This window comes from Urocitellus parryii, chromosome 4 (genome assembly GCF_045843805.1).
Source record: "Urocitellus parryii isolate mUroPar1 chromosome 4, mUroPar1.hap1, whole genome shotgun sequence".
NCBI classification, from domain to species: Eukaryota; Metazoa; Chordata; class Mammalia; order Rodentia; family Sciuridae; genus Urocitellus; species Urocitellus parryii.
The window spans coordinates 20,387,524-20,411,338 of NC_135534.1; the positions used below are offsets into that span (position 1 = coordinate 20,387,524).

The window sequence follows — 23,815 nt, forward strand, 5'->3', positions numbered from 1 at the left end:
AAGAGGATTAGGTTAGATCAGGGATTCAGAGATGCTGGTTTATAAAGCTATGAAGTGTCTTTGTGAAACTCTTTGAGATTATAAGCAAAATTCTAATGTATGTTTATGTGTGTGAACATTTTTATGGAAGGCAGAGGGCTAAATTTTCATCCAATTCATAAAGGGGCTTGTGACTGAAAAGGTTAAGAGCTATTTGCCTACCTAACCTTCTTATTCTATTTACTCCTCAGCCTCCTTCATGACATTTCTTGAAGTAAAGTTTAGATCATTGTGTGTGTGTGTGTGTGTGTGTGTTTTGAATCTGGGGTCTTAGAGCAAGATAATAACAGTTTTGATCAGTTTTATTTGTCAAGGATGAGGTGAAGTTGCGTCTAGTGGGCAGATCTGAATCAAAGCATCCCAAGGGTCTATGATCTGTCCCTCAAAACTGTGTCACTCCAAGCTCAGAATCACAACAAAGTCCTAAGGCCAAAGTGGCGGCACCTGAATCCTAAGAGACAAAGCCAAGAGGGTCTCTGATTCTGCAGAAACCCCATCTACTTTTACTCTATATTATGTGCCTGCCCCCAAAATCTCTCTCCAAAGGTCTGAAATTCTCCTTTATGGATTCATTGGTTTGGGTTTGGAAAGTCTGAACATCCCGTGCAACCCAACTCCTTTGGGAAGAAGTATGACGTCTTGACTCTAAACTGAAAACTTGTAAGTAAACTAGAGGAAAGACAGGGAAAGCACTGGAAAAAGCAAGTGAGAGGGCTTCTGAAGCTTTGCTCCGTGCAGGCATGAACAGTAGACTACACTGGGACCAACCTCAAGGGCACAGGGAGTCCAAAGGGCTGTTTACACGTTTTGCCCTGCACCTCTCCCGGGAAATGCGGACCGAGCCAAGGCTCAAACTCCACCCGAAGGCCAGGGGCGTGGTGAGGGACGCCCCACATTTCCCTACCCTTCGTTCCAATTCAGCACTCTCGGGCTCTGGGATCGGGACCAGCTGCACCCGGCCTGAGGGGGCGCTCGCTCTCCAGGCCACGGCCCCGCCCAGGGCAAGTGCCACCTTAGTACAGGAAGGGGCAGCCCTGACCCCGTGTGCTCTTTACCAAGACTAGGTCTTCAAGCCCTTTTGCCGCGCAATGTCGCCCTACATTCCTACGTGTGTCCCCCACTGCCAGATGGCGAAACTCCTCTACGTATTCCCTTCCAAATTCTACCATCCCTGCTGCCCCCCCTTAGTAAGATGGCGGCGAGCGCACTTCCGGCGTGTGTCCTTTCGTGTGTGTCCGGGCGGCTGCAGCTGGTGCCACTCAGCGCGTTCCGCCCTCTTTGCGCGCACACACACTAGAGCGATGATGGCCGGCAGACTGCACGGCTGGAGCTGGGCGGTTCTTCTCCAGCTCCTTCTTGGCATGAACCTGATGGTGATGCCACTCACCCAGGCCCGGAGTCTGCGCTTCGTTACCTTGGTAATGGGCGACAGTGTCACCAGAGGGTTTGCTAGAGCTAGAAGGGCAAAGGCCTGCTGGGAGGGAGGGGCAGGGCTTGTGATGGGGGTCGAGGACTAGAGGAGAAGATCTGGTTTAGTAGACCACTGGCCTGGGGAGCTCGAGGGGCTGGGTTCAGAACTGATGTGGAGCCCTGGGTCATTCTGGGGGGCAGGGCGTTCTGGTAAGGAGTTCTGTATCAGCAGGTAGGTGGGATGAGTCTTCTCTGGGACAAGGATGTGATTAAAAGGTTAAGAGACTCGCCAATAAAGACGACTTTGATGATTTTTTTCCCCTTCAGTTTTACCCATTGAGAGCATTATTCTCACTGTTTTGTTTTTGTTTTTTTCTTCCCACTTGTGCCTTTGGCTTCCCCATGGTCTCCAGTTACATTGCTTAGTCAAGTTAGCATCCTCCTGAACTCTGGTCTTTTGCAGTGGGTAGTGGTGAGGTTTCCCAGAGAGAGTGAGGCTCCCTTTCCCCAACACGGGGCAGAGGTATGCTCTCTGTTCCTGTCAAGGAGACCCTTCTGACTGTAGGCAAATCATTTTGTTTCCTCAGCTTTACCGACATGGAGACCGTTCACCAGTGAAGACATATCCCAAGGACCCCTATCAGGAAGAGGAATGGCCCCAGGGGTTTGGTCAACTAACCAAGGTGGGTCAGAAGCCAGCTCACCCTCAGGATTAGCTGTAGAATGAATAACCTTTGGCCAGGCGTGGTGGTGTCACAGTTCTGTAATCCCAGTTACTTGGGAGGTGAAGGCAAATGATTGCAAATTCAAGGCCAGCTTGGGCAATTTAGTGAGACTGTTTCAAAATTTAAAAATAAATTTAAAAGATCTAGGGATGTAGCTCTGTGTTTGAGTGCCCCATGGTTTAATCCCCAGTACTGGAAATAACAACAACAAATGAGTGACCTCTAGAGCAGGTTACAGAACTTGGGGCCCCCTAAACTGCCAGTTCCCACATGGGTATTGACTGACCATATTTTTGTTGTTGTTGTTTTTGTGATGCTTGGAGATTGAACCTAGGGTCTCACATGTGCTAAGTACACAGATCTCACATGTGCTAAGTATACACTCTACTACTGAGCCACATCCCCAGCCCTGACTGAGTTTCTTAACCTTACATTACTGTATGCCTAGGACAATGCCACATATAGCTGGCCACTTAATAAATGACTCCTGGGATTAAAATAGCCCATTCCTTCTTCTAGCAGAAGTATACTTACAAAGCAACAGCATCTAAAATCCACAGGGTTTATAAACCATTCCTTCCCTCTGAATCCTTTTAACCGTTGGACTTGCCCACAGGAAGGGATGCTACAGCACTGGGAGCTGGGCCAGGCTCTGCGGCAGCGCTACCATGGCTTTCTAAACACCTCTTATCACCGTCAGGAGGTAAGCATGGGAACTTAAGTGACAAGAGGAATGGGATCTATTCTCATTCTCTTCCTTCAGAAAGCTGAGGATAAGGCTAAACACTCTGGCCTTCCTCCTGCATTTTTGGTCATAGGATGAGACATTTAAGAACTATCTAGAACATACTCCTAGAGGCTCAGTTGCCTCTGCTTGGTTGGGAAGAGGCAAGACTGATCAAGCACCCAACTCAGACTTAAGGAAGGGCCTAGAAAAGTTGTTTTTGGCTGTGAAGTAACAGGCTTTCCCTCCAAAACATTTATTGAGTACCTTCTGTGCTAGTGTTTTGCATACAGTTGTGCACCACACAGATACAATGTCTGTTTCCACAAAGCTAAGAGTATACTGGGGGTATCAGATGATAAACCAGGAAGACAAGGTAAAGGGAACAGTGAAGAGTGGCACAGATGCTGCTCCTAAGCTCCTCTCCCCACTCGAGAGATGGTGGTAGCTATAGCTGTTCCTCTGGTTACCACTCTCAGCACAACTGTCTCAAGAGTCTATACATGTTATTTGTTCCCTGAGGCCCAGCTTTATCCTGAGCTTGCCTTTCCCCAGCTTCTTCCCCATTTTCACAAACACTCTCTCTGTTCCTTATTTTTCCCCACCTCAGTCTCTGAGCCAGTTTATAGAGAACGAGACTCAGCAGACACCAGAGTATCAGAATGAGAGTATTCAGAAAGACCAGGGACAGCCTACTACTGACTAAGCACTTTTAACTAGGAGGAAGGGACATTTGCACTAGAGCCATTCCCACAGTCTGAGTTCTTCACATAGTGCTGATAGTCCCAGCTGATATTTGGGGCCTTGAGGGAGGGAAAGGCAAAAGAAGGGGATGATGGTGGGTTTACAATTTCTGGGTGGCCATCAAGAACAGGTTCTCTCTTTGGGGCCCCAATGAGGGGCTAGAGTGCCCATGTATACACAGGTGAGACTCATGTTGCCATCTCTGCAGGTGTATGTGCGAAGCACGGACTTTGACCGTACTCTCATGAGTGCTGAGGCCAACCTGGCTGGACTCTTCCCTCCCAATGGGATGCAGCGCTTCAACCCTAACATATCATGGCAGCCTATCCCTGTTCACACTGTGCCCATCACTGAGGACAAGGTAAGACTGGCCAACCCTTCCCTGGAGGGGCAAGGGGGACAACTGTGGCCATGGGATTGCTGGTCTCAGACTTCTCTGCCTCTCTTTCCTTCCGTTGGCCTGCAGCTGCTGAAGTTTCCATTGGGCCCGTGTCCACGTTATGAGCAGCTGCAGAATGAGACTCGGCAGACACCAGAGTATCAGAATGAGAGTATTCGGAATGCAGTGAGTGGGGGCTGAGCCGGAGGTCATCAGACTGCTCTTTCCCCAGGGCAGGACTGATCCCCTAATTCATTTTTCATAGCAATTTCTGGACATGGTGGCCAATGAGACAGGACTTACAGACCTGACTCTGGAGACTGTCTGGAATGTCTATGACACACTCTTCTGTGAGGTGAGCCCACAGAGGTGCCCAGTGGGATTACTTCTCTCTCCCCCTCAGCAGGCCCAAGTCACCAGGATGGTAGAACACAATGCCTGAATTCCGTCATGCCCACTGGGGAGGTCCAGCAAGCTGCTGCCTGTGAAACACGGGAACTTCCCCCACGGGTGAAAAGTCTCAGAGTGGGAAATGTTTACTAGTGGTCAGCAGTTCCTACTCCCCTCCACCCAGGGCTCTTGTGGTATCAGGCGCCTTTCTGCTGAATCTTGCTCTTTGTGCCTGAGCTTCCTCTCCTGTGCCCTGCAGCCCCAACACGGCCTGCCATTCCAGCCCCTCCGCCTCACCTCTGCTCTCCTCCCCTTCCCTCACACACAGGCACCTTCCCTCTGGGGAAGAGAGCTGCCCCCAGAGAAGCTCTGGCCTAGGCCTGGGGAGTTAACCTGCCCCATACAATACACAGCAAACCCATGGGTTACTCCTGCCACCCTGGGCCTCACCCCAAACCATGCAGCGTCTGAGCCAGCTAAAGGACTTCAGCTTCCGCTTCCTCTTCGGGATCCATGAGCAGGCAGAGAAGGCCCGGCTTCAGGGGGGTGAGTGACAAGGACAGCATGTCACTCCCCTCCACATTGAAAATATGCTATGGGGCTGCTCATGAAATGTTCTCTGTTCTTTCAAAACCAGGTTTCCCCCTTGTCTTCCCCTTTAGTCATCCAGCTCTCTCGACAACTAGCCCTGTGACCAGTCAGATTTACATGCTTCTTTTTTGCCATACTTACTAAATTTCACCCATGTCAGAAGACCTTCCCTCCCCTGACTGAATACTTCCTCCAGAGAACTGCTAGGCCTATTTTGAGGGAAGACTGAGAATAATACGTGTGCCAGCTTCCATACTACAGCACCCAAGAGTGTGCCAGCTGTCGAGCCTTTCTGACACCTCAGTAGTTTTCAGAACCTACATATGGCAGTCACCCTGGCATGGAGCCACCATCTTGTGTGTTGTGGAGCAGTCTTAAGTTTACATTTTATTCCACATTGGAGTAATCAAACTGGGAAGGGCCTCTTAGCTCACTGATGAAGGGGCAGCTTTCTTCATCTGTGTTTAAATATAGATACCTTGTTTTATCTTGCTTCCTTCTGTAAATTTGAAAGTTCTTGGAGGGCAGGGAGTGGTTTAGAGTTCTGACATGGGCCTTGTGAACCTGGGTTGGTGATTAGAACCAGGACTAGCAGAGCTTGAGAGGAGCAAATGGGTCTGATCCAATGATAATGATGGCTATAGCCAGTGACACTGAGGACTTTTCTTCTTCAGGAGTCTTGCTGGCTCAGATACGGAAGAACCTGACCCTAATGGCAACTACCTCCCAACTCCCTAAGCTGCTGGTGTACTCTGCGGTAAGATGCTGAACTCCCCAGCGTGCTGACACCAAGCCAATGGTTGGATTTCATCTCTACTCAGTGCCTGGGGGTGTTGGGGAGCAGTGCTGATGGACAGGCCATCTCTCTTACAGCATGACACTACCCTTGTTGCTCTGCAAATGGCACTGGATGTCTACAATGGTGAACAAGCCCCCTACGCCTCCTGCCACATATTTGAACTCTGGGAAGATAATGGGTAAGTCAAGCTACCAGTGTGACCTCTGGAGAGGCACTCAGGTATGGCTGGGGGCAGCCCAAGGACTCATTTACAGGCATGGTGAGTAGTTCCCATCGCCTGCCATCAACCCCCAGGAATTTCTCGGTGGAGATGTACTTTCGGAATGAAAGTAAGAAGGACCCCTGGCCACTGATCCTGCCTGGCTGCTCTCTACGCTGCCCACTGCAGGACTTCCTTCACCTCACAGAGTCCGTTGTGCCCAAGGACTGGCAGCAGGAATGCCAGCTGGCAAGCAGTACTGCAGACACAGGTGAGCTGCTGCCCGCCTCTGTGCTAGTCACATCCCAGGTCACATCCACAAATCTTGAGGGAGCTGTCACACTTCCAGCCATCTTACTGCATCTCCTTGGACATTTCCCTCTTCCACCCTGAGAACATTTTACCCCTTCTTCCCACTCCACCTTCAGGGGATGCACTCACATCACTGAGAAATAAGAGCAGCCAGGAGAGAGCACTCGTTCTCCCACCCTCAGACCTACCAGCTCACAGTTGGCTTTAGCCAGGAAGCAGGGGCAGCTGCCCCACTTTGGATCCCTTGCTTCTGCTCTTCACCAGGACCTCTGATGCCTCAGTGTTCCCTTCTTTCCTGGATAGTCGTATCTCAGAGCCTAAGAGAGACCCCTGAAGCCCATTCCTCCAGCTCCCCTGATTCATTTGAGGGTAGAATTCATGGAAAAGTTGCCTAGACTCTGGCTTTACTTCCTCACTACTTGTTCTCTCCAAGTGACATTAGATAGTCTCATGTCACCTTCCACTGCACTGAAGCCACCCCTGTCAAGGTGACCAGTACTTAGCTTCTCTCCTCTCAGCAGCATTAACATACTTGATCACTCCTTCCTTAAACACTCCCTTGGGGCCAGAGGTGTACCTCAGTAGTAGAGCACTTTTCCAGCATGTGAGAAGCCCTGGGATGATCCCCAGCACTGCCAAACCCTGCCACCGCAAGGTGGGAAAAAGAAAGAACTTTCTTGGTTTCACCTGGTTTTTCTCCTACTTACAGGCTTCCCTCCCCACTAATAAAACGATGGTCCCCAGCTTTTCCCAGCCCTTTTCTTATTTATCCTGACTCCTGAAATGATCTCAGCCTCGTGGCTCCCATACACCATCTCCATGCTAAGTCCTGTCTTTGTTACGACTTGCAGATGCGTGACATCTTCTCTGGGCTAAACTCATATCCAGCTGACTTGAGGTTTCTACGTGGACGTCCAATGGGGCTTTTGGGTTGACATGTCTAAAACCAGATGCTCTTCCCCTCAAATCTGCTCTTCCTCCAGGCTTCCCATTTTAGTAAATGCCACATTAGTCACCCTACTGACAGTATAACCCTAGGCAATATTTTTCTCATAACCCACATCCAGCCTACTAGCAGATCCTGAAAGCTTAGTCTTTCAGGTGCATGCTCTTCCCTCCTTAGTCCATGCCATCAGCTCTTGCCTGAACTCTTGAAAGTCTCTAGCATTCTTTCTGGTTCTATTCATATCTGTGTTGATCTCTCATCACGTCAGAATCTTCCAGTGGCTTCCTATTCCATAGAGAATGAAATCCAAGTTCTCAACAGGACCTCCCGGCCCTCCTTAGCCTGGTCCTCTGCCCCATCTCCTACTTGCCCCTTGTTTACTTTGTCCAGTGAGACTGTTTTGCTTATCTTGGAACATGCCATGTTTATTCCCATATTGGGGCCATCTGTAGTTGCTTCCTGACCCCCCACTGTGCTCTTATATCTTTGTCTCATTGTCTGGTCTGAATTCTTCATTGATGCCTTCCCTGACTGACCTTCTTATAGCACTTATCACTAACCTGTCGTTCCTACCATTTGCTTGTTTATTGGATCTTTCCTCCTAAAATGTGAATTTGGCCTGGGGATGTAGCTCAGTGGTAGAGCAGTTGCCTCCATATGTGAGCTCTGAGTTTGATCTCCAGCACTGGGAAAATAGAACCCATGTGCTAGATATAAACTCCATGAGGGCTGCCTGCATATCCCCTGTATGTCAGAACAGTACCTGGCATATGGTAGATGCTCAACATTTGTTGGAAGAATGCTAACTTTACCTTTCTCTTCCCCTCCCCCTGCCCAGAGGTGATCGTGGCCTTGGCCGTCTGTGGCTCCATACTCTTCCTTCTCATAGTGCTGCTCCTCACCGTCCTCTTCCGGATGCAGGCCCAGCCTCCTGGCTACCGCCACATTGCAGATGGGGAGGACCATGCCTGACAACCACTCAGCCCCCTTCCCTCTGCCTCCTAGGGGAGGTGGGCTGGGCCCTGTTCCTGACTGTTACTGCTCCTCAGCCTATGGACAGGAGACCCTGGGTTGGGCCTCCTTAATTACACCAGCCCAGACGAGCAAGTGAGGCTCGGCTTGGCTCACGGTACCTGTTCTCTCAGCATTCACATGCCTGATGTTCACCAAGTACTGTGTTGGACATTGGCTTTCTCCAAACAGGATTTGCCTCTTCCATATTCCCCAAGGACCTGAGATGTAGACAAGCATTCGGGTTTCACTCAGGACCTGGGATAAAAAAAACTGAAGGAGTCGGTGCTTGATCCGCCTTGCTCTTCCACCAAGCCCTGCTCTTTATCTTCCAGCCTGGAGTCTTTGGCAAATGGGTCATCGGACATCATCTTGCCTCTCAGTGCTTATTTAGAGGGAAAAATTGCACAACTCTGGGGGTACACAACATTTGCTACCAAGGACCTGGATCCCCCAACAACCAGCCAACCAAGTTTTCCTTTGTCCAGCTGAAGCTACCATTAGTCTCAATGGTTCAGGCACTTCTGTCACCCCTTGGTGACTTGAGCAGGTCTGGAAGGGGGTTTGTATTATACTGGGGAGGGAGTTGGGGGAGGTGGGAGGGAGCAGATCATATAGAATCATGAAAATACTCCCTCAGCTGGATTGGGCTCTCCAGGGACCTGAGGTAAATGTAGGTGGTGAACTGGATAGCTCGACTAGCACAGAATAAGGCTGAGGTAGCTCCCAGAGAATGAAGTTTTGGACTGTGAATGCTGGTTTTGTGCCTTTTTTTCATTTCTGACACTTCAGTGCCTCTTTGACCAGGTCAGTGCCATATCTACTCAGAAGCTCAGTTGGATTTGGTTTTATTGGCCTTGTCAATAGTGAGTACAAACCACACACACACACACACAAAAAAAAAAAAAACACGCCCTGATCACTCAGCCACCACCTATCAGAAAGGAGAAAAGTACTTTAGCTTCAGGGTAAGCTTGGCTCCAGGCTAGATATAACAGGACTCTTAGGGCAGCTGGATCACCCTAAGTTTCTGGAGCTGTCAAAAGCAGTAACATTCCAATGTCCCAGTCCCAGTCCCCGTCCCACAGTGCCCGTCTTCAATCCTAAGACTTGGATACTTTTGGCCCGGTAACAGGTAGCTGCCTCTTCATAGCACTCATTTCCATTTGTGGCCTCGTAGCTGTTGCTTTGCCCACACTTTCTTCAATGTGTCTCATTTTCATCCCATGGCTTCGCCTCCTCCTGGCTCCAAATGAGAATGTGATAACCTAGAAGGAATAAGAACAGTCTGACTTGTACCTTCCACTATCAGTCGAGAGCTCGGGGCTGGTCCAAGGAACCTAGGTCTTGGTAAGGAAATGCTAGGAAACTGGACAGCAACCAGGCATTGCCATGACCATGATAATGCATGAGGGAAGAGGGCACGGGCCAGAGAGACTACTGTATCCCAGTCATCTTCACTGGCTACTGCCCTGAGGTAAATGTGGAAGGTCTAAATTGAGCTTAGCTTGCACTGAAACTTGTGGAGTAGTATTGGGCTTAGCCACTCCGAGATACACCTGCTTCTACTCACCCATGGCAGAGGCCAGCGTGTCCCCTATGGGGTTGAACTCGTTGAGCTGCAGAGACAAGAGTATCAACATGAAGAGAGGGTGAAGGTATTGGTAGAGACAGAAGGGCACACAGGACTAATTTCTGCTGAGGTCGGGTGAATTCCTGCTTCCCCCCCATCATTTGAATGCCCAAGCCTCACCGAAATGATACCAGAAGATTCTGGGTCATAGAGCTGACACATCATCTTCCCAGAGCTTCCATCAAACACATCAATCGTCCTTAATTCATAGGGGGCACAACTTTTGAAATTAGGATCTGGGTATCGGCCCACAACAATGAGGTTGTACCGAGGATGCCAGGTTGCCTAGGAGATGGAGAGGTTGGCCACAAAATTAAATACAGAACCTCATTAAGAGGGGCATTAAAAGTATTCTTTGTGGGGCTGGGGGTGTAGCTCAGTGGTAGAGTGCTTGACTAGCACATGTGAGGCCCTGGGTGTCATCCCTAGTACTGCAAAAACAAACATATTCTTTGCCACTAACGAGCCTGTAACATAACTAATGGGAGGTAAGACTTACTTGAAATTACAAGGATGGTTTTCAACTGTGTGTGCATCTACCTTTGCAAATTTTTAATTTCTAGGTGGCCTCCCTTGCCTTTAAGACACTTTCATACCTTCAATCTCTTTTGCATGTCTTGAGATAATTTCAACTGATAAATGTGGTTTTCTTGTTTTCTTTCAGTGCTGGGGATCAAAGTCAGGGCCTCATGAATGCTAGGGAAGTACTATACTACTAAGCAACACCCCCAGTGCTTGATAAATGTTTAATTTATCAGCTTGGCCCAGGCGTTAACCTAGGAAGTGATCCTATAACAAAGCAAAAAGCCTCTGGCGACCAAAACCAAATAGGATATAAGTTCTAACATAACCCCACTAATAAACCTCCTCTAGACACATGAATAAGAGTATAAAATTGATAGTGATGCCAAGTAAAGTGGCACCTGTCTGTAATCCCAGTCACTCAGGAGCCTGAGGCAAGAGAAGTTTGAGGCTAGCCTGGGCAATTTAGCAAGACCTGGTCTCAAAATAAATAAAAATGGCTGGGAATGCAGCTGAATGGTAGAGTGACCCTGGGTTCACTCATTCCCAGCACCAAAGTAGGATCGGATAGGGTAGGGTAGGGTAGGGTAGGGTAGAGTAGAGTTTGGTAGGCTAGGATAGAAAAAATTACTAAAAAATGAGAGGAAACCCATTTTCTCCAATTTGCCTTACCTGAAACAAATCTGATATTCACTGGAATGACAGAATTGGATTTTTTTTTTTTTGAGTACTAGGGAATTTGAACCAGGGGTGCTTTACAAACACTGAGTCACATATCCCACCCCCCCTTTTTTTAGTTATTTATTTTTATATTTTTATGTGGTGCTGAGGATAGACCCCAGTGCCTCACATATGCTAAGCAAGTGCTCTACTACTGAGCTACAACCTCAGCCTCCCTAGCCTTTTTTATTTATTTATTATTTTTTGAGACAGAGTCTTACTAAGTTGCTAAGGGCCTTGCTAAGTTTCTGAGGCTGGCCTTGAACTTGGGATCCTCCTGCCTAAGCCTCTGGAGTTACAAGGATTACAGTTGCCACCACACTTGGGTCATGGAGGTTTTGAAGGAGGAAAGACATGTTTTGTAAGGAGGAAATGGATATACAATAGCTTGGAAATAAGTCACTAACAAATCACAGATGGGAAACTGGCCTGGCAGGATACAAGAGAGATGAGGACAAATGTATTAGCAAGAATACCAACTGCTGGATGATTCTTGATGTTATTTATTACTGGATTTGACATGGGGTACTAAATCATCATTACTAAGTACTCACCAGGTGCTAGGCATGGTGTCAAGTGCTTTAAGTATATTGATTCATCCTCACAACAACCCTATCAGTTAGATACTAGTATTCCCTTTTTACAGATGAGGAAACGGAGATCCAAATTGGGAAAGTAAGGGACTTATTTCTATTATTAGAAGCCACCTAAACCTGCAAGACAAACTAAGAAGGCGAAGGTTAGTTTGTGGATCAGCTGCATACACATGTAACTGCAACAGGATAGAACAGAGGGTCAGGATCATAGAAAACGCCCAGTCAGATCAGGATTGGGCTGAAAAGAACTCAGAAAAATAGCTTGTCAGAGATACATGAACAAAATTCAACAAAATGGAATCACAGGAGTGAGATAGAAGGAGCAGAGAGAACCAAAGGGTTAAGAGTCTGCTTTTATCAGAACAAGAAGAGATCTGGGATTGGGCAGACCTTGTCTGCCCCAGTGATCACAGCTGTCTTCCTTCCATCACTCACCTTGATGGGTGTTAGGTGCTGGAAGTGACGGTGAGGGTGTGGGATCAGGTCCAGGGGACAGTCCCACTGGGAAGCAGAGTAAATCCGGATCTCACTCTTCTGATCAGTGGTCAGGAGCCGGGCTCCATCAGGGCTAAAACAAGCTGGCAAAATAAAAAGCCCCTAAGCTGACAGAACTCGAGCCCCTTGTTATCCGGGCCTTTGAAGGCCTTCTCTTGCAGGGCACCCTGTCTCTCACTCTTCTCTAGATGGGTGGCAGAGAGAGGTGAATTGGCTGTGAACAAAAATATAGAAACTCAGCAGCCAATGGAAAGGGCCAGAGTCAGAAGAGTTCCCAGATATCAGTTTGGTAGATGCTATGAGGGTAAAAGTCTGACCTAGTACCTTCTAAACTTTGAGAAAGAACCCCAGCAGTGGTGGGATAGATGGGGTCTGCAGGAAAGCTGAGACGTGGGTTACCGTACCTGAGTTGACAGGATGCCTGTGTGGCAGCGAGTAAAGGAAGCTGGCTTTCCCTCTAATCTGGCGCAGGTCCCAGAGTTTCACTGTTTGATCTACGGAAGCTGTGGCCAGTAGCCAGTCACAGCAGGGGTTTAGAGCCAGATGGGTCACTTTCTTTTTGTGCATTCGGAGATTCCAAAGCTGCAGAAGAGAGCCCGGTTCAGGTGGGGACACAGAACTGAGTCAGGAGCAAGGGAGGGACAGGGAGGACCTTGGCTACAGAGAACGCACCTCCTTGCCATCTGTGTTCAGCAGGATCACATGCCCCACGTTGTCTCCTGTGACCACCATTCGGCTGTTGGCAGACACATCCAGGCTGCAAAACCAGACGCTAAAGGGAAAGACTGTGCCATCAGACTCTTGGGGCCTGAGACAGGTCCATTTATTCACTGTTACAGCTCCAGTGTCTAACCCACAGTGGCATTCAATAAATAAATTGTTGAATGAATAATTGTCTTGCCATGGATCCCCAGTGAGGAACACTCAGACTTGTCACCATCCAGAATGAATGGGGTACTAGGGTTTAGAAATGTACCCTGTTAACTGCTGGCCCCAGCATCCTGGGCTAGAAAGTCACTGACTTCATATTTATAAGGCAAGTCCCAAGGCTAGCTTGCCTAAGACTGCCCAGGTTCTAAAGAAGCCTCATTTCCTGTTCTCTTCTCCATCACTTGGTAGAGGGAGATGGTAGATTGGGGCCAAAAGAGATGACAAACCAAACAGGAATTCTCCAGCTTTGTTCCTCATAGCTGACTAGAAATGAACGTCTGCCCCCTTCTGAGCATTTAGGGGAAAAGCACACACAATCCAGAAGCTCTTCTGCAGATGACTTGAGGATGAGGGCTTTCTTTGGGAAGGGTTCTTCGTGGATCCTAATTCCCAGCCAGGAGAGCTCCAATTCATATAGTTCTTCTGAAGCCATCAAATCCAAGCCACGTGGCCTTTTTTTTCTTGATGTTTATTTTTCAGTTTTAGGTCAACACAATTTTATTTGTATGTGGTGCTGAGGATTGAACTCAGTGCCTCATGCATGCTATTCAAACACTCTACCACTGAGCCACAACCCCAGCTCAAACCACATGGTCTTTTGCCACCCTTGCCGACTATCTGTAAGTGAAAGGGCTTCTTGGGAAAGAATAACCTGGAGCCTTGTGTCCAGTCACCTGTCATGATGGCTCATGTACTTCTCACCATGTGGGGTAGCTCAGGATAACACCTAATGTTATTTAGACTCTACATCCTCACTAATTCCTTAGGGAGCAGTCAGAGTCATGCCTTGGGCTGGAAATCAAAGTAACTTACATTTTCTAGTTTCTCCAGCCATTTGCTCTTAGGAGAGGATTGTATCCATTTAAGCTTCCACCAAGGAGCTGGCCAGGTCATTACACTCTAGTGAATGGAGGGCATTAAGTCTTCAGTTCTTAGTTCCTGTTTCACTAAGAGGCTTTCTAGGCCCTGTCAACTTGTCATGTGAGAGTCAAGGTCTAGTGCAATATGGGAATGAATTATACAAGAGCTGAAGTCAGGCTGGGGGTACGACTGATTGGTAGAGTGCTTGCCTAACACATATGAGGCTCTGGGTTAGATCCAGAGCCACCAAAAATCAAAAAACAAAAATTGCTGAAGCCCTTCCTTCACTAAAAAGGGCTGAGGTTCTGGAACACCTTCCCAAACCAATAACCTACCTGGACCAAGGTCAGAAAATTTAAAGAGTTTGAGGAAGAAAAGGAAGGGAAGGAGTGGGAGAAAGTGGCTAACACCTTCCCTTTCTTCCATGTACTAGCTCTGAAATAAAAAAATGGGACTAAGATGCTCTCACCACTTTGTGGGTGTTGTGGCGCACAACTATAACCCCAGCTATTTAGGAGACTAACAAGGCAGGAGAATCAAGGCCAGCCTGGAACTTGACAGTGAGACCCTGTCTCAAAATAAAGAGCCAAGGATATAGTAGTAGTACTGTACCACTGGGTTCAATCCCCAGCATGACCCCCCATAATTATATAAGATGCCCTTGACAGAATGACACCTGAAGTTTAGAAGCTCTTTCCCTTACTAGTTAAACTACTCACTTGCAGGTATCTGAGCTGGTAAAAACTCGGAGAGTGTTGCCTTTAAAGTCCTGCAGCCTAGTTGTTCCCTCCATTGAGGAGGCAAAAAACTGGTTGGTATTGAGAAGGTTAAACTTCAGCGCAGTGATGCTCCCTCCAGCTCCAATCTAACAGAAGGAAGGAAAAAGTCAGTGAGTGATGATGGACCAGGAAGTGAGGACCCAGGCCTGGGTAAACATACCCCACTCCATCTGAGCCTGGCCTGCTGAGATACCTGGACAGCAGGATGCTCTCCACAGTCTTCTTTGAGACTTTAGTTATATAGTTTTATTTTATACTTTAAATTAATATACGGTAAATATGACTTTTTAGTATACAGTCCTATGAATTTTAACACATACAGATTTGAATTACTACCACAAAAATCAGGATGCAGAACAATTCTATCTCACCCCAGAAAACGCCCTCATAAAGGAGGTGGGGTGTCACATGCCTATAATCCCAGCTACTCTGGAGGCTGAAGACAGGAGGATTGCAAATTTGAGGACAACCTGGGCAACATAGCAAGACCTTCTTTTATTTTTATTTTTTAATACCTTTATTTATTTATTTATTTATTTATTTATTTAAGGTACCGGGAATTGAACTCAGGGTACTTGACCACTGAGCCACATCCCCAGCCCTATTTTGTATTTTATTAGAGACAGGCTCTCATTGAGTTGCTTATCACCTCACCATTGCTAAGCCTGGCTCTGAACTTGCGATTCTCCTGATTCAGCCTCCTGAGCCACTGGGATTACAGGCATGCACCACCATACTCAGCTAGGACTCTTTTTTTAAAAATAAAATAAAAAGGGCTATGGGTATAGCTTAATGGCAGAGCATTTGCCAAGTATGCACGAGGCCCTGGGATCCCCAGAACTATAGAAATAAATAAATGAATAAGTAAAAACATTAATAGCTTTGTCTTATTAAGTGCTCAATTTATAGCAGGCATTGTTTTAAGAACTTTTTATTTCTAAGAGCTCCTTCTCCACTTCTCCCTTATGCTGCTACTATCCAGCAGGATAGGCTGGAACAAGATCTCCTACACAACAAGTACTGAACTAACCCAACACACTAACTAGCACACTTCCCTGCTCTACAGAACATTCTAATCAGTGCCCATGGTCTGCCAAACTCTCACTGCTAGTACCGCAATCTTCTGTTCCTACCAGCTCTCAGGCTTCACTATTTCGTGTCCTAGGACACCACAGGGTACCACTGTCCCTTGCCCCTGCCTGCATGGATGCTGCTCTCCTTACCCTACTTGGGTGCTGACTCTATTGCTAAGATGCCACTCTGTCACCATCTGTCACCCACCTCCACTTCATGGGCCCCAGCACCTGACACCAGGCTACCATTCCTCCCCACTATGTAAGTCTCTCTTGCTGGACCCTACTTAATAACTTTTGGTTTGAAGTGTTCAGGAAGGTAAGGAAAGAGGAAGATGAGGAAACGAAAGAAGAGCTATTAGTCCTAAATTATCCATTGACTAGAAAACCGGGAATAATTCCCAAGCTTATGAGACAAACGTAACCTTGATGCTCAAATCTGACAGGGACGTATTACACACACAAAAATCTCTGGCCAAGTGGCTCAGGAGGCTAAGACAGGATTGTGCGTTCAAAGCCATCCTCAGCAAAAGTGAGGTGCTAAGTAACTCAGTGAGACCTTGTCTCTACATAAAATACAAAATAGGGATTGGGATACGGCTCAGTGGTTGAGAGCCTCTGAGTTCAATCCCTGGTACCCAAACAAAAACAAACAAAATCTCTGGCTAATTTTACACCCAAACACAGATGCAAAAATCCTAAACAAAATATTAGCAAACTCAATGCAGTAATATTTGTAAAGGATAAATATATCATGACCAAGTTGGGTTTATTCCAAGGTTGGGTTAAATGATTAAAAATTAGTCAAGCATCAAAGGAAACAATCCATAGAGCAAAAAAGTAACTTATGAAAAGGGAGAAAATATTTCCAAGTTATAAATTTTACAAGAGGTTAATATCCAGAATATATTTTTAAAATTCCCACAATAACAACAAAACCCCTAAATAACCCAACTAAAACTAGTCAAAGGACTTGAGTAAACATTTTTCCAAACAAGATAAACAAGTAGCCAAAAAGCATATGAAAAATGCTCAGTACCATTAAGCAACTTAGCAATACCCTGTCTCAAAATAAGGGCTGGGGATTTGGCTCAGTGATTAAGCACCCCGGGTTCATTTCCAGAACCAGATAAATAAATAAAATTTCTGAAACCTTTCATTATTCATTTTGCCACTCTCTCCCCTCCCATTACCTTTTGTTTTCTTTTTAAAATTTTTTTGGATGTCGATGGACCTTTAGTTTATTCATTTATTTACATGTGGTGCTGAGCATGGAACCCTCACAAATGCTAGGCAAGCGCTCTACCACTAAGCCACAGCCCCCTCCCATTACCTTTTGATTTCTCTTTGCTCATTATACAAAGAGAAAAATATCAGATAGCTACTCATCCCTTCACCTCTCTACAGACATAAACACTCGTTGCATTCCACATGCTGGGGATGCACAAGGCCCTGAGTTCAATCCCCTGCACCACACAAAAAAAAAAACATCTTTCAAAGATTCTCACCCTACAACCCAGCTATTCTACTCCTAAGTATTTACCCAAAAGGAAAACATGTCCATAACAAGTACTTATACATGGATGGTCATAGCAGCTTTATTTGTAGGCATCAAAAACTGAAAAAAAAATCCAAATGTTCTTCAGCAGGTGAATGGATAAATTATAGTATACTGTTATAATGGAACACTACTCAGAAAGAAAAACAAACTACTGATACACATAAAAATGTAATCTCAAATTATTATACTGAGTGAAAGAAGACCAAAACAAACACATATTACATATTCAATGGTTGTATATATATAAAGTTCTAAAAAATACAAATTAATCTATAGGGATAGAAAGCACAGCAGTAGTTTCCAGGGGACAGAACCAAGGGTAGAAAAGGATGGATTATAAATGGGCATTAGGAAACTTATGGGAATGAAAGATATGTCCATTATTTTAATTATGGTTGGGGCTGGGGATGTGGCTCAAGCGGTAGCGCGCCCCCCTGGCATGCGTGCGGCCCGGGTTCGATCCTCAGCACCACATACCAACAAGGATGTTGTGTCTGCCGAGAACTAAAAAATAAAAAAATATTAAAAAGAAAAATTCTCTCTCTCTCTCTCTTCTCTCTCACTCTCTCTTAAAAAAAAGTAAGCAAATAAATTAATTATGGTGATTGTGTGTACATATGTCCAAAACTCATCAAACTGTGGACTTTGAATATGTAGTTTACTGTATACACCTCAATAAAAATAATATTAAAATAAGAAAAACTCCAGGCCCAAGTGAATTCTACAAAAATTAAAGGGAGAATCAATACCAATTCTATATACACATTTTTCCAGAAAATAGAAGCAGAGGGAATACTTTCCAACTCCTTTTATGAGGTCAGCATTATCCTGATACCAAAACCAAAGGCATTACAAAAAACCAAAATTACAAGATATTTTTAAATGGTCTTCCTCTGGTATGGTATGATTAAACTAGAATACTTGATGTAAGTAAATCACATCAGATTCTATGATAGAACATTTATGTAATAACAGAAATAGGAGAATAGAAGGGCTGGGGCTGGGGCTCAGTGATAAAGCACTTGCCCATCACGTGTGAGGCACTGGGTTCGATCCTCAGCACCACATAAATAAATAAAAGTATTGTGTCCGTCTACAACTAAAACAATGCATTAAAAAAAAGTAATAGGAGAATTAATGTGTGTAACACTATATACATGAACAAAGACATGCTGAAAATGGGAGTCTGGAATCATATTTACTTTATTCTTTATACTTTACTCTTACTCTTTGAATTTTTATGTTAAACATAAATTGTATAAGAATAGCCAGGCATGGTGGCACATGCCTATAATCCCAGCAGCTTGGGAAGCTGAGGAAGGAGGATAGAAAATTCAAATCCAGCCTCAGCAACTTAGCGAAAAACTAATCAATTCAGTAAGAACCTGTCTAAAAAGGGCTGAAGGGCTCAGTGACAGAGCACTTGCCTAGCATGTGCTAGGTACTGGGTTAGAGCCTCAACACCACATAAAAAATAATTAATAAAGGTATTGTGTCCATCTACAAGTAAAAATATTTTTAAAAATTTATTTTAGAAGGGCTGGGGATGTGGCTCAAGCGGTAGCATGCTCGCCTGGCGTGCATGCAGCCCGGGTTCGATCCTCAGCACCACATACAAACAAAGATGTTGTGTCCGCTGAAAACTAAAAAATAAATATTAAAAAAATTATCTCTCTCAAAAAAAAATTTTTTTAGGGGCTGGGGTTCTAGCTTAGTAGTAGAGTACTTGCCTGGCACGTGCGGGGCCCTGGGTTCGATCCTCAGCCCCATATATAAATCAGTAAAATAAAGGTATTAAAAAAAAGTTTTAAAAAATTTTATTTTAAAAAAAGGGGGTGGCTGGAGATGTGGGTTCAATCCCTGGTACCAAAAAAACAAAAACAAAAAACAAAAAACACAACATAAACTGTGTAAGAATAAAGTAAAGCTGTCTTCATTTTGAAAATGTAATATATGTTCCCTAACCAAGGGGCCTGAAAAATATGACAAGCACAGCCAAGGTCAGATAACTTAAGTAACAAAATGTGGCATGGCTGATCCCCTAGTAACTGGTCTCAAATCAACTTTCTGCTGTTCACATCTGGGATAAAAAATACGTTCTCTAGATCAGTATACCCTTCCTTTACGCCATGCTAGCTGCCCACAAGTCACAAAGTTCAAATGCCCAGGTCAACCTCTGTGATGGCATAAGGCAACTTTAGTTACATGCACATAATAGCAAAAGGTGTCATCAGGAGCTAGGGATGCAGCTCCACTGCTAGACTGTACTTAGCACGCACAAGGTATTTGGTTTGTTCCCTAGCACCACAAGAAAAAAAAATTGTGATGCCAAAAAAAAAAAAAAAAAAAAAAGCAGCCAGCCTCAGTCTGGCACAAGTTCAAAGTAGTTGTCATTTCCCTTTTAGTTGGGACCCACTTCCCCTATACCTTAGACTGCTTCTTACCACCTCCAGGCTTAACCAAATTTCTCTATTTTCATGTCCTAGATTCTTGGAAAAAAATAAATCTCTTTTTGCCAAGTTCTTAGTTCTGACTTCAATTTAAAGCTCCCTTCCTAGTGGTCACCTGCCTTATTAGAGGGGCAGGCAGGAAACCCAACAAGTTCTATCCTCGACAATTCTCTGGCAGGCTTTCCTTTGGCTTCTGACACTTGTTTTCTTTAACAACTATTTCACACCTTGAATCGCAACCTCCCACACCTGTCCAATCCGGCCTTTTTGGATGGGCTGTTCCTCAAACCCTTCCATTTATGAGATCTCATACCAGACTTCCCTTCATTTCCTCCAACTCTAAACCAGAGCTGAAGCTGGGCATGGTGGCACATGCCTATAATCCCAGTGATGGGATGCTGAGGCATGAGGATCATGAGTTCAAAGCCAGCCTCAGCAAATCAGCAAGGCCCTAAGCAACTCAGCAAGATCATCTCAAAATAAACAAATAAAAAGGGCTGGGAACATGGCTCAGTAGTTAAGCAACCTTGAGTCCAATCCCCAGTACCAAAAAGAAAAACACAAGAACAGTTGAAAAGTGGGGAGCTGATGTTCAGTCCAGCTCAGATGTGTGCTCATTCTGTCCCAACATTCAAAAAGTATAGCAAATGATTACACAATTTACTTATTGCCATTGCTATACTCCCAGTTACTGGGGAGGCTGCACACCTGAGCCCAGTAGTTTGAGACCAGCCTGAACAACATAGTGAGATCCTGTCTCCAAAAACAATTGATTAAGATGGTAAATTTTGCCGGGTATGGTGGCAAGAAAGACAAGGTCCCTTCCCTTATAGAGTCAACTTTCCAGTGGGTAAATACACACAAAGAAACACAGTATTTTCAGACACCAATAAACATTTGAGGGGGAACGTGAAGCAGGAGAATGACCAGGTGGGGTAGGGTCTAAGTTCTGAGTAGGAGAGACAGTGAAAGCCTCTTTGAAAAGGTAGATTGAGAAGAGACCTGAAGGATAATAGGGAGTCAATCATAAGAAGCCCTTGGGAAAAGCATGCCAATCAAAGTTTCAAGAACAGAAATAGCTGGTGTGGCTAAACACAGAGTGAAAGAAAAGACGGACCTAAGAGATATGAAGGGAGACTTAGTGATCATTAAATCTATACCTTTGAATATCTCAAGGGCAGGCATTCAATAAATATTTGAGTTCATTACCATTTATATGTTTAAAAGTGCCCAGTTACTTTTGATCCCAAACATCTGGCTACTTGATGTCAACATTCCTTTCATTCCTTCATCAAATAACTCTTCAGTACTACCATCTGGCACCTGGAACTGCTTACCCCTTTAATGAAGGTGGGTTTTTCCTTTATGCCAAAGTTCCAGAGCATGATATCTCCCCCTTTGGAACCCACAGCCAGGGTGCTGGGATGAGTCGGGTGCCATGCCAAGGATGTAGCCCTTCTGTCAAAGGGAGCAGCCTTTTGGAATATCCGGTAAGAAGCCAGAGAGTGCAAAAAGGACTGCTGAAGACCCTGACATAGAGAAAATAGAATTAAGTTGACTTGAAACCTGTGTAAACTACCAATCTCTTGGCTCCTTCATAGATGAGTCTTAGAGTCAAGTCTTCCCACCAAAGGAAAGCTGCCTGGCCCTGTGCATGAAAATATCTGTGTTATACATGAACTACAATGTAGTGTATTCCAGCTGAGACCTTTACAATGTAAGACTTTTCTCCCTGGAATGCCTAGAAGGCCAGATGGAAGGGTCAGGGTGATCTGATCACTCTGACAATCTGCTAAACCAACCCATTATCTAGTGTTGGAGTGTCCAACAGTAAAAAAAAGCATCATGCAAATCCTTGAGCACTTCAGCTAGGAAATGCCTCACCTGCTGTAGTGATGGCCAGGCAGCTTTGCCCAACTTATACTGGTGGAGGGCCCTGACGATGCTGCTGCTTGGTGGCGGGACCTGCAGGCTAGCCAACCCCGCCCAAAGGCAGCCTGAGTCATATCTCCTGCTAGAACCTGCCAAGAAGAACAGACACATATTTTCCTCTCTGATCTCAGGGAAGGTTTTTCAGCTGAAATCCTATAAAGAAAGCCTGTTTCATTCAGCGTGGCCAATCTGTCACATCACTTTTCTATAGTCTGTTTAGTCCCATTCAGCACAAGAAAGAAGAGAGGAGTAGAAGCTCACTCCTTCCCCAAACTCCCCCAAACACTAATTTTTAAGTGAAACTAAATATGATTTTGCAGGGTTCCTGAGAGCTGAGCCAAACAAATACATAAGAATAGCTGGGTGTGGCAGCGCATGCCTCTAATCACAGAAACTGAGGGGGGGGGGGGACAGAGGCAGGAAAACAGCAAGTTTAAGGCTAGCCCAGGCAACTCACTTAGTGAGTTCCTGTTCTCAGAATTTTAAAAAAAAAAGGGGGGAGGGGGGCTTGGGGTTAACTCAGCAGAGGGCTTGCCTAGCAAATGTGAGCCCCTGCGTTCAATCTCTAGTGCCATTAATCAAAAAGAGGAAGAGGAAGAAGAAAAAAGAACATTTTCCACTGTGGGGATGAGTGCTAATCTTAAAATCACATAAAATGCACAATAAAAGGACAGCATAGCAGCAGTGACTGTTTAGGAAAAGTTTTTTTGTTTTGTTTTTTTGAGGGGTGTTGGAAATGGAACCCAGGGCCTGGCGAGCTGGCATGCGCTTTACCATTGAGATGCATTTCCAACAAAAAGAAGCATCTTTAAATCCTGTATTACAATAATGTTGAGGTGACAAAGTATTAGTTTCAAATTCTATTGGTTCTCCTGGAAACCAGCAGGATCCATACAGTCTGGAATAGCTCTATATTTTAAAAAGGTTATTTGGGGGAGGATGTTAAACAATAATAAGAAAAAAGCAACTCTGGATCGCCAAGATGTATTGTACCCAAACTCTAGACAACCAGTTCTTTATTCTCATGGACAAAACCCACTTGGTCCACCCCCAGTCTTTTGAGCCGCCCCTGCTCCTTATACTGCAGGTTGAAGCCTCTGAGAATGAGCTTTCTAAGACAGGCAGGAGGGATGGATTGCGGGCTCTCGCAGCTGAAACCATGGACATACAGCTAAAGCCCGGTCGAAATGCAGCAGCGGGCGAGCCAGGAAGGCTAGGATTATTCCTAGGACCTACGGGAACGTGAAAGCCCGTCGGCTTCGTCCTGCCACCGGGGGGCGGGGATTAAGCTTAAACTCTCCGGCGCCGACAGACGCACCGGCCGGCGAAAAGCACCACCTGCGGCACCGCGCCCTGGGGCTGCCTCAGAACCTAGGGGCGCCCGACCCCACGCGGGCCTCCCAAACTGCGGAAACATTAAAGCAGCAGGCATAGGCAGTACCGGAGCCCTTCACTCTGAGCTTCTTGGCCTCGGGCTCCAGCTCCCGGGGACTTCTCTTGCTCCGGAGGCGCGCCGCCACGTTGGGGGTCTTCGGGGCTTCCGGGCGTTTCCTGGGAGCCATCGCGTCCTCCGAGGGAAAGGCTACTATGCCCTACGCAGAGACCATGGAGGGAGGACTGAGAAGCTTCAGGGAGAGACAGGGCGGAAACTGGAAATCCCGCGCAGCCACAGGTAGCCGGGGGAAGCCAGCCTCCCGCCAAATACGCCACAGGCCAGTTCGCGTCGCGCCCCAGCCCCGCCCCCGGCCCCGCCCCCCGGGCCCCGCCCTTTCCGGGGAGGCGGGGCGCGCGGAGTGCGGGGACGTGCGTGGGAGGAGGGGCCGGCCCCTCCCCGCGCGGCGCAGGGCGGTGGTTTTTTTTTCTCTGGCTTTCCCCTGGGCATTGCCGTTGTGATGGCCCTGGCAAGACCTGGTGGCTTGTGTCTGAACACAGGCAAAGATAGGAACATTGTCCAGGCTACGCAACTGACCGAACATCTCCTGTTGGGACCAATC

General features: G+C 46.2%; 2 protein-coding genes across 4 annotated transcripts; one reads left to right on the top strand and one right to left on the bottom strand.

Annotated features, from left to right (window-relative positions):
* The first annotated feature begins 1,318 nt into the window (after nucleotides 1–1,318).
* On the top strand, nucleotides 1,319–12,972 carry Acp2 (acid phosphatase 2, lysosomal). 2 transcript variants are annotated; one of them, XM_026399108.2, is made up of 11 exons: nucleotides 1,319–1,457; nucleotides 2,037–2,132; nucleotides 2,791–2,877; nucleotides 3,851–4,003; nucleotides 4,109–4,207; nucleotides 4,287–4,376; nucleotides 4,825–4,957; nucleotides 5,677–5,759; nucleotides 5,876–5,979; nucleotides 6,096–6,271; nucleotides 12,932–12,972. In XM_026399108.2, exons 1-11 carry the CDS (start codon nucleotides 1,341–1,343, stop codon nucleotides 12,958–12,960), a joined length of 1,167 nt encoding a protein of 388 aa, XP_026254893.1. In that variant the 5' UTR covers nucleotides 1,319–1,340; the 3' UTR covers nucleotides 12,961–12,972. The 2 variants fall into 2 exon arrangements, with proteins under 2 accessions (XP_026254893.1, XP_026254892.1); XM_026399107.2 differs by lacking the exon at nucleotides 12,932–12,972 and adding an exon at nucleotides 8,097–8,847.
* On the bottom strand, nucleotides 9,129–23,538 carry Ddb2 (damage specific DNA binding protein 2). Of its 2 annotated transcripts, XM_026399097.2 has the most exons (10): nucleotides 23,263–23,538; nucleotides 21,774–21,910; nucleotides 21,227–21,418; nucleotides 14,746–14,891; nucleotides 12,908–13,007; nucleotides 12,640–12,817; nucleotides 12,176–12,318; nucleotides 10,023–10,187; nucleotides 9,843–9,888; nucleotides 9,135–9,537 (listed from the first exon to the last, which is right to left on the bottom strand). In XM_026399097.2, the coding sequence occupies exons 1-10, from the start codon at nucleotides 23,381–23,383 to the stop codon at nucleotides 9,473–9,475; spliced, it is 1,293 nt and encodes a 430-aa protein (XP_026254882.1). In that variant the 5' UTR covers nucleotides 23,384–23,538; the 3' UTR covers nucleotides 9,135–9,472. The 2 variants fall into 2 exon arrangements, with proteins under 2 accessions (XP_026254883.1, XP_026254882.1); XM_026399098.2 differs by lacking the exon at nucleotides 10,023–10,187 and having other exon boundaries at nucleotides 9,129–9,537.
* Between the last annotated feature and the right edge of the window lie 277 nt (nucleotides 23,539–23,815).

Bases quoted from the DNA above. Each gene is read 5' to 3' on its own strand.
- Acp2 (XM_026399107.2), top strand. From the start codon at position 1,341: ATGATGGCCGGCAGACTGCACGGCTGGAGCTGGGCGGTTCTTCTCCAG. The intron at 2,133-2,790 runs GTGGGTCAGAAG...ACTTGCCCACAG, and splicing joins GGTTTGGTCAACTAACCAAG to GAAGGGATGCTACAGCACTG. The intron at 6,272-8,096 runs GTGAGCTGCTGC...CCCCCTGCCCAG, and splicing joins AAGCAGTACTGCAGACACAG to AGGTGATCGTGGCCTTGGCC.
- Ddb2 (XM_026399097.2), bottom strand. From the start codon at position 23,383: ATGGCTCCCAGGAAACGCCCGGAAGCCCCGAAGACCCCCAACGTGGCG. The intron at 12,319-12,639 runs GTACGGTAACCC...TTATTTTGCCAG, and splicing joins CAGGCATCCTGTCAACTCAG to CTTGTTTTAGCCCTGATGGA. The intron at 10,188-12,175 runs GTGAGTGATGGA...TCCATCTCCTAG, and splicing joins AGCACCTAACACCCATCAAG to GCAACCTGGCATCCTCGGTA.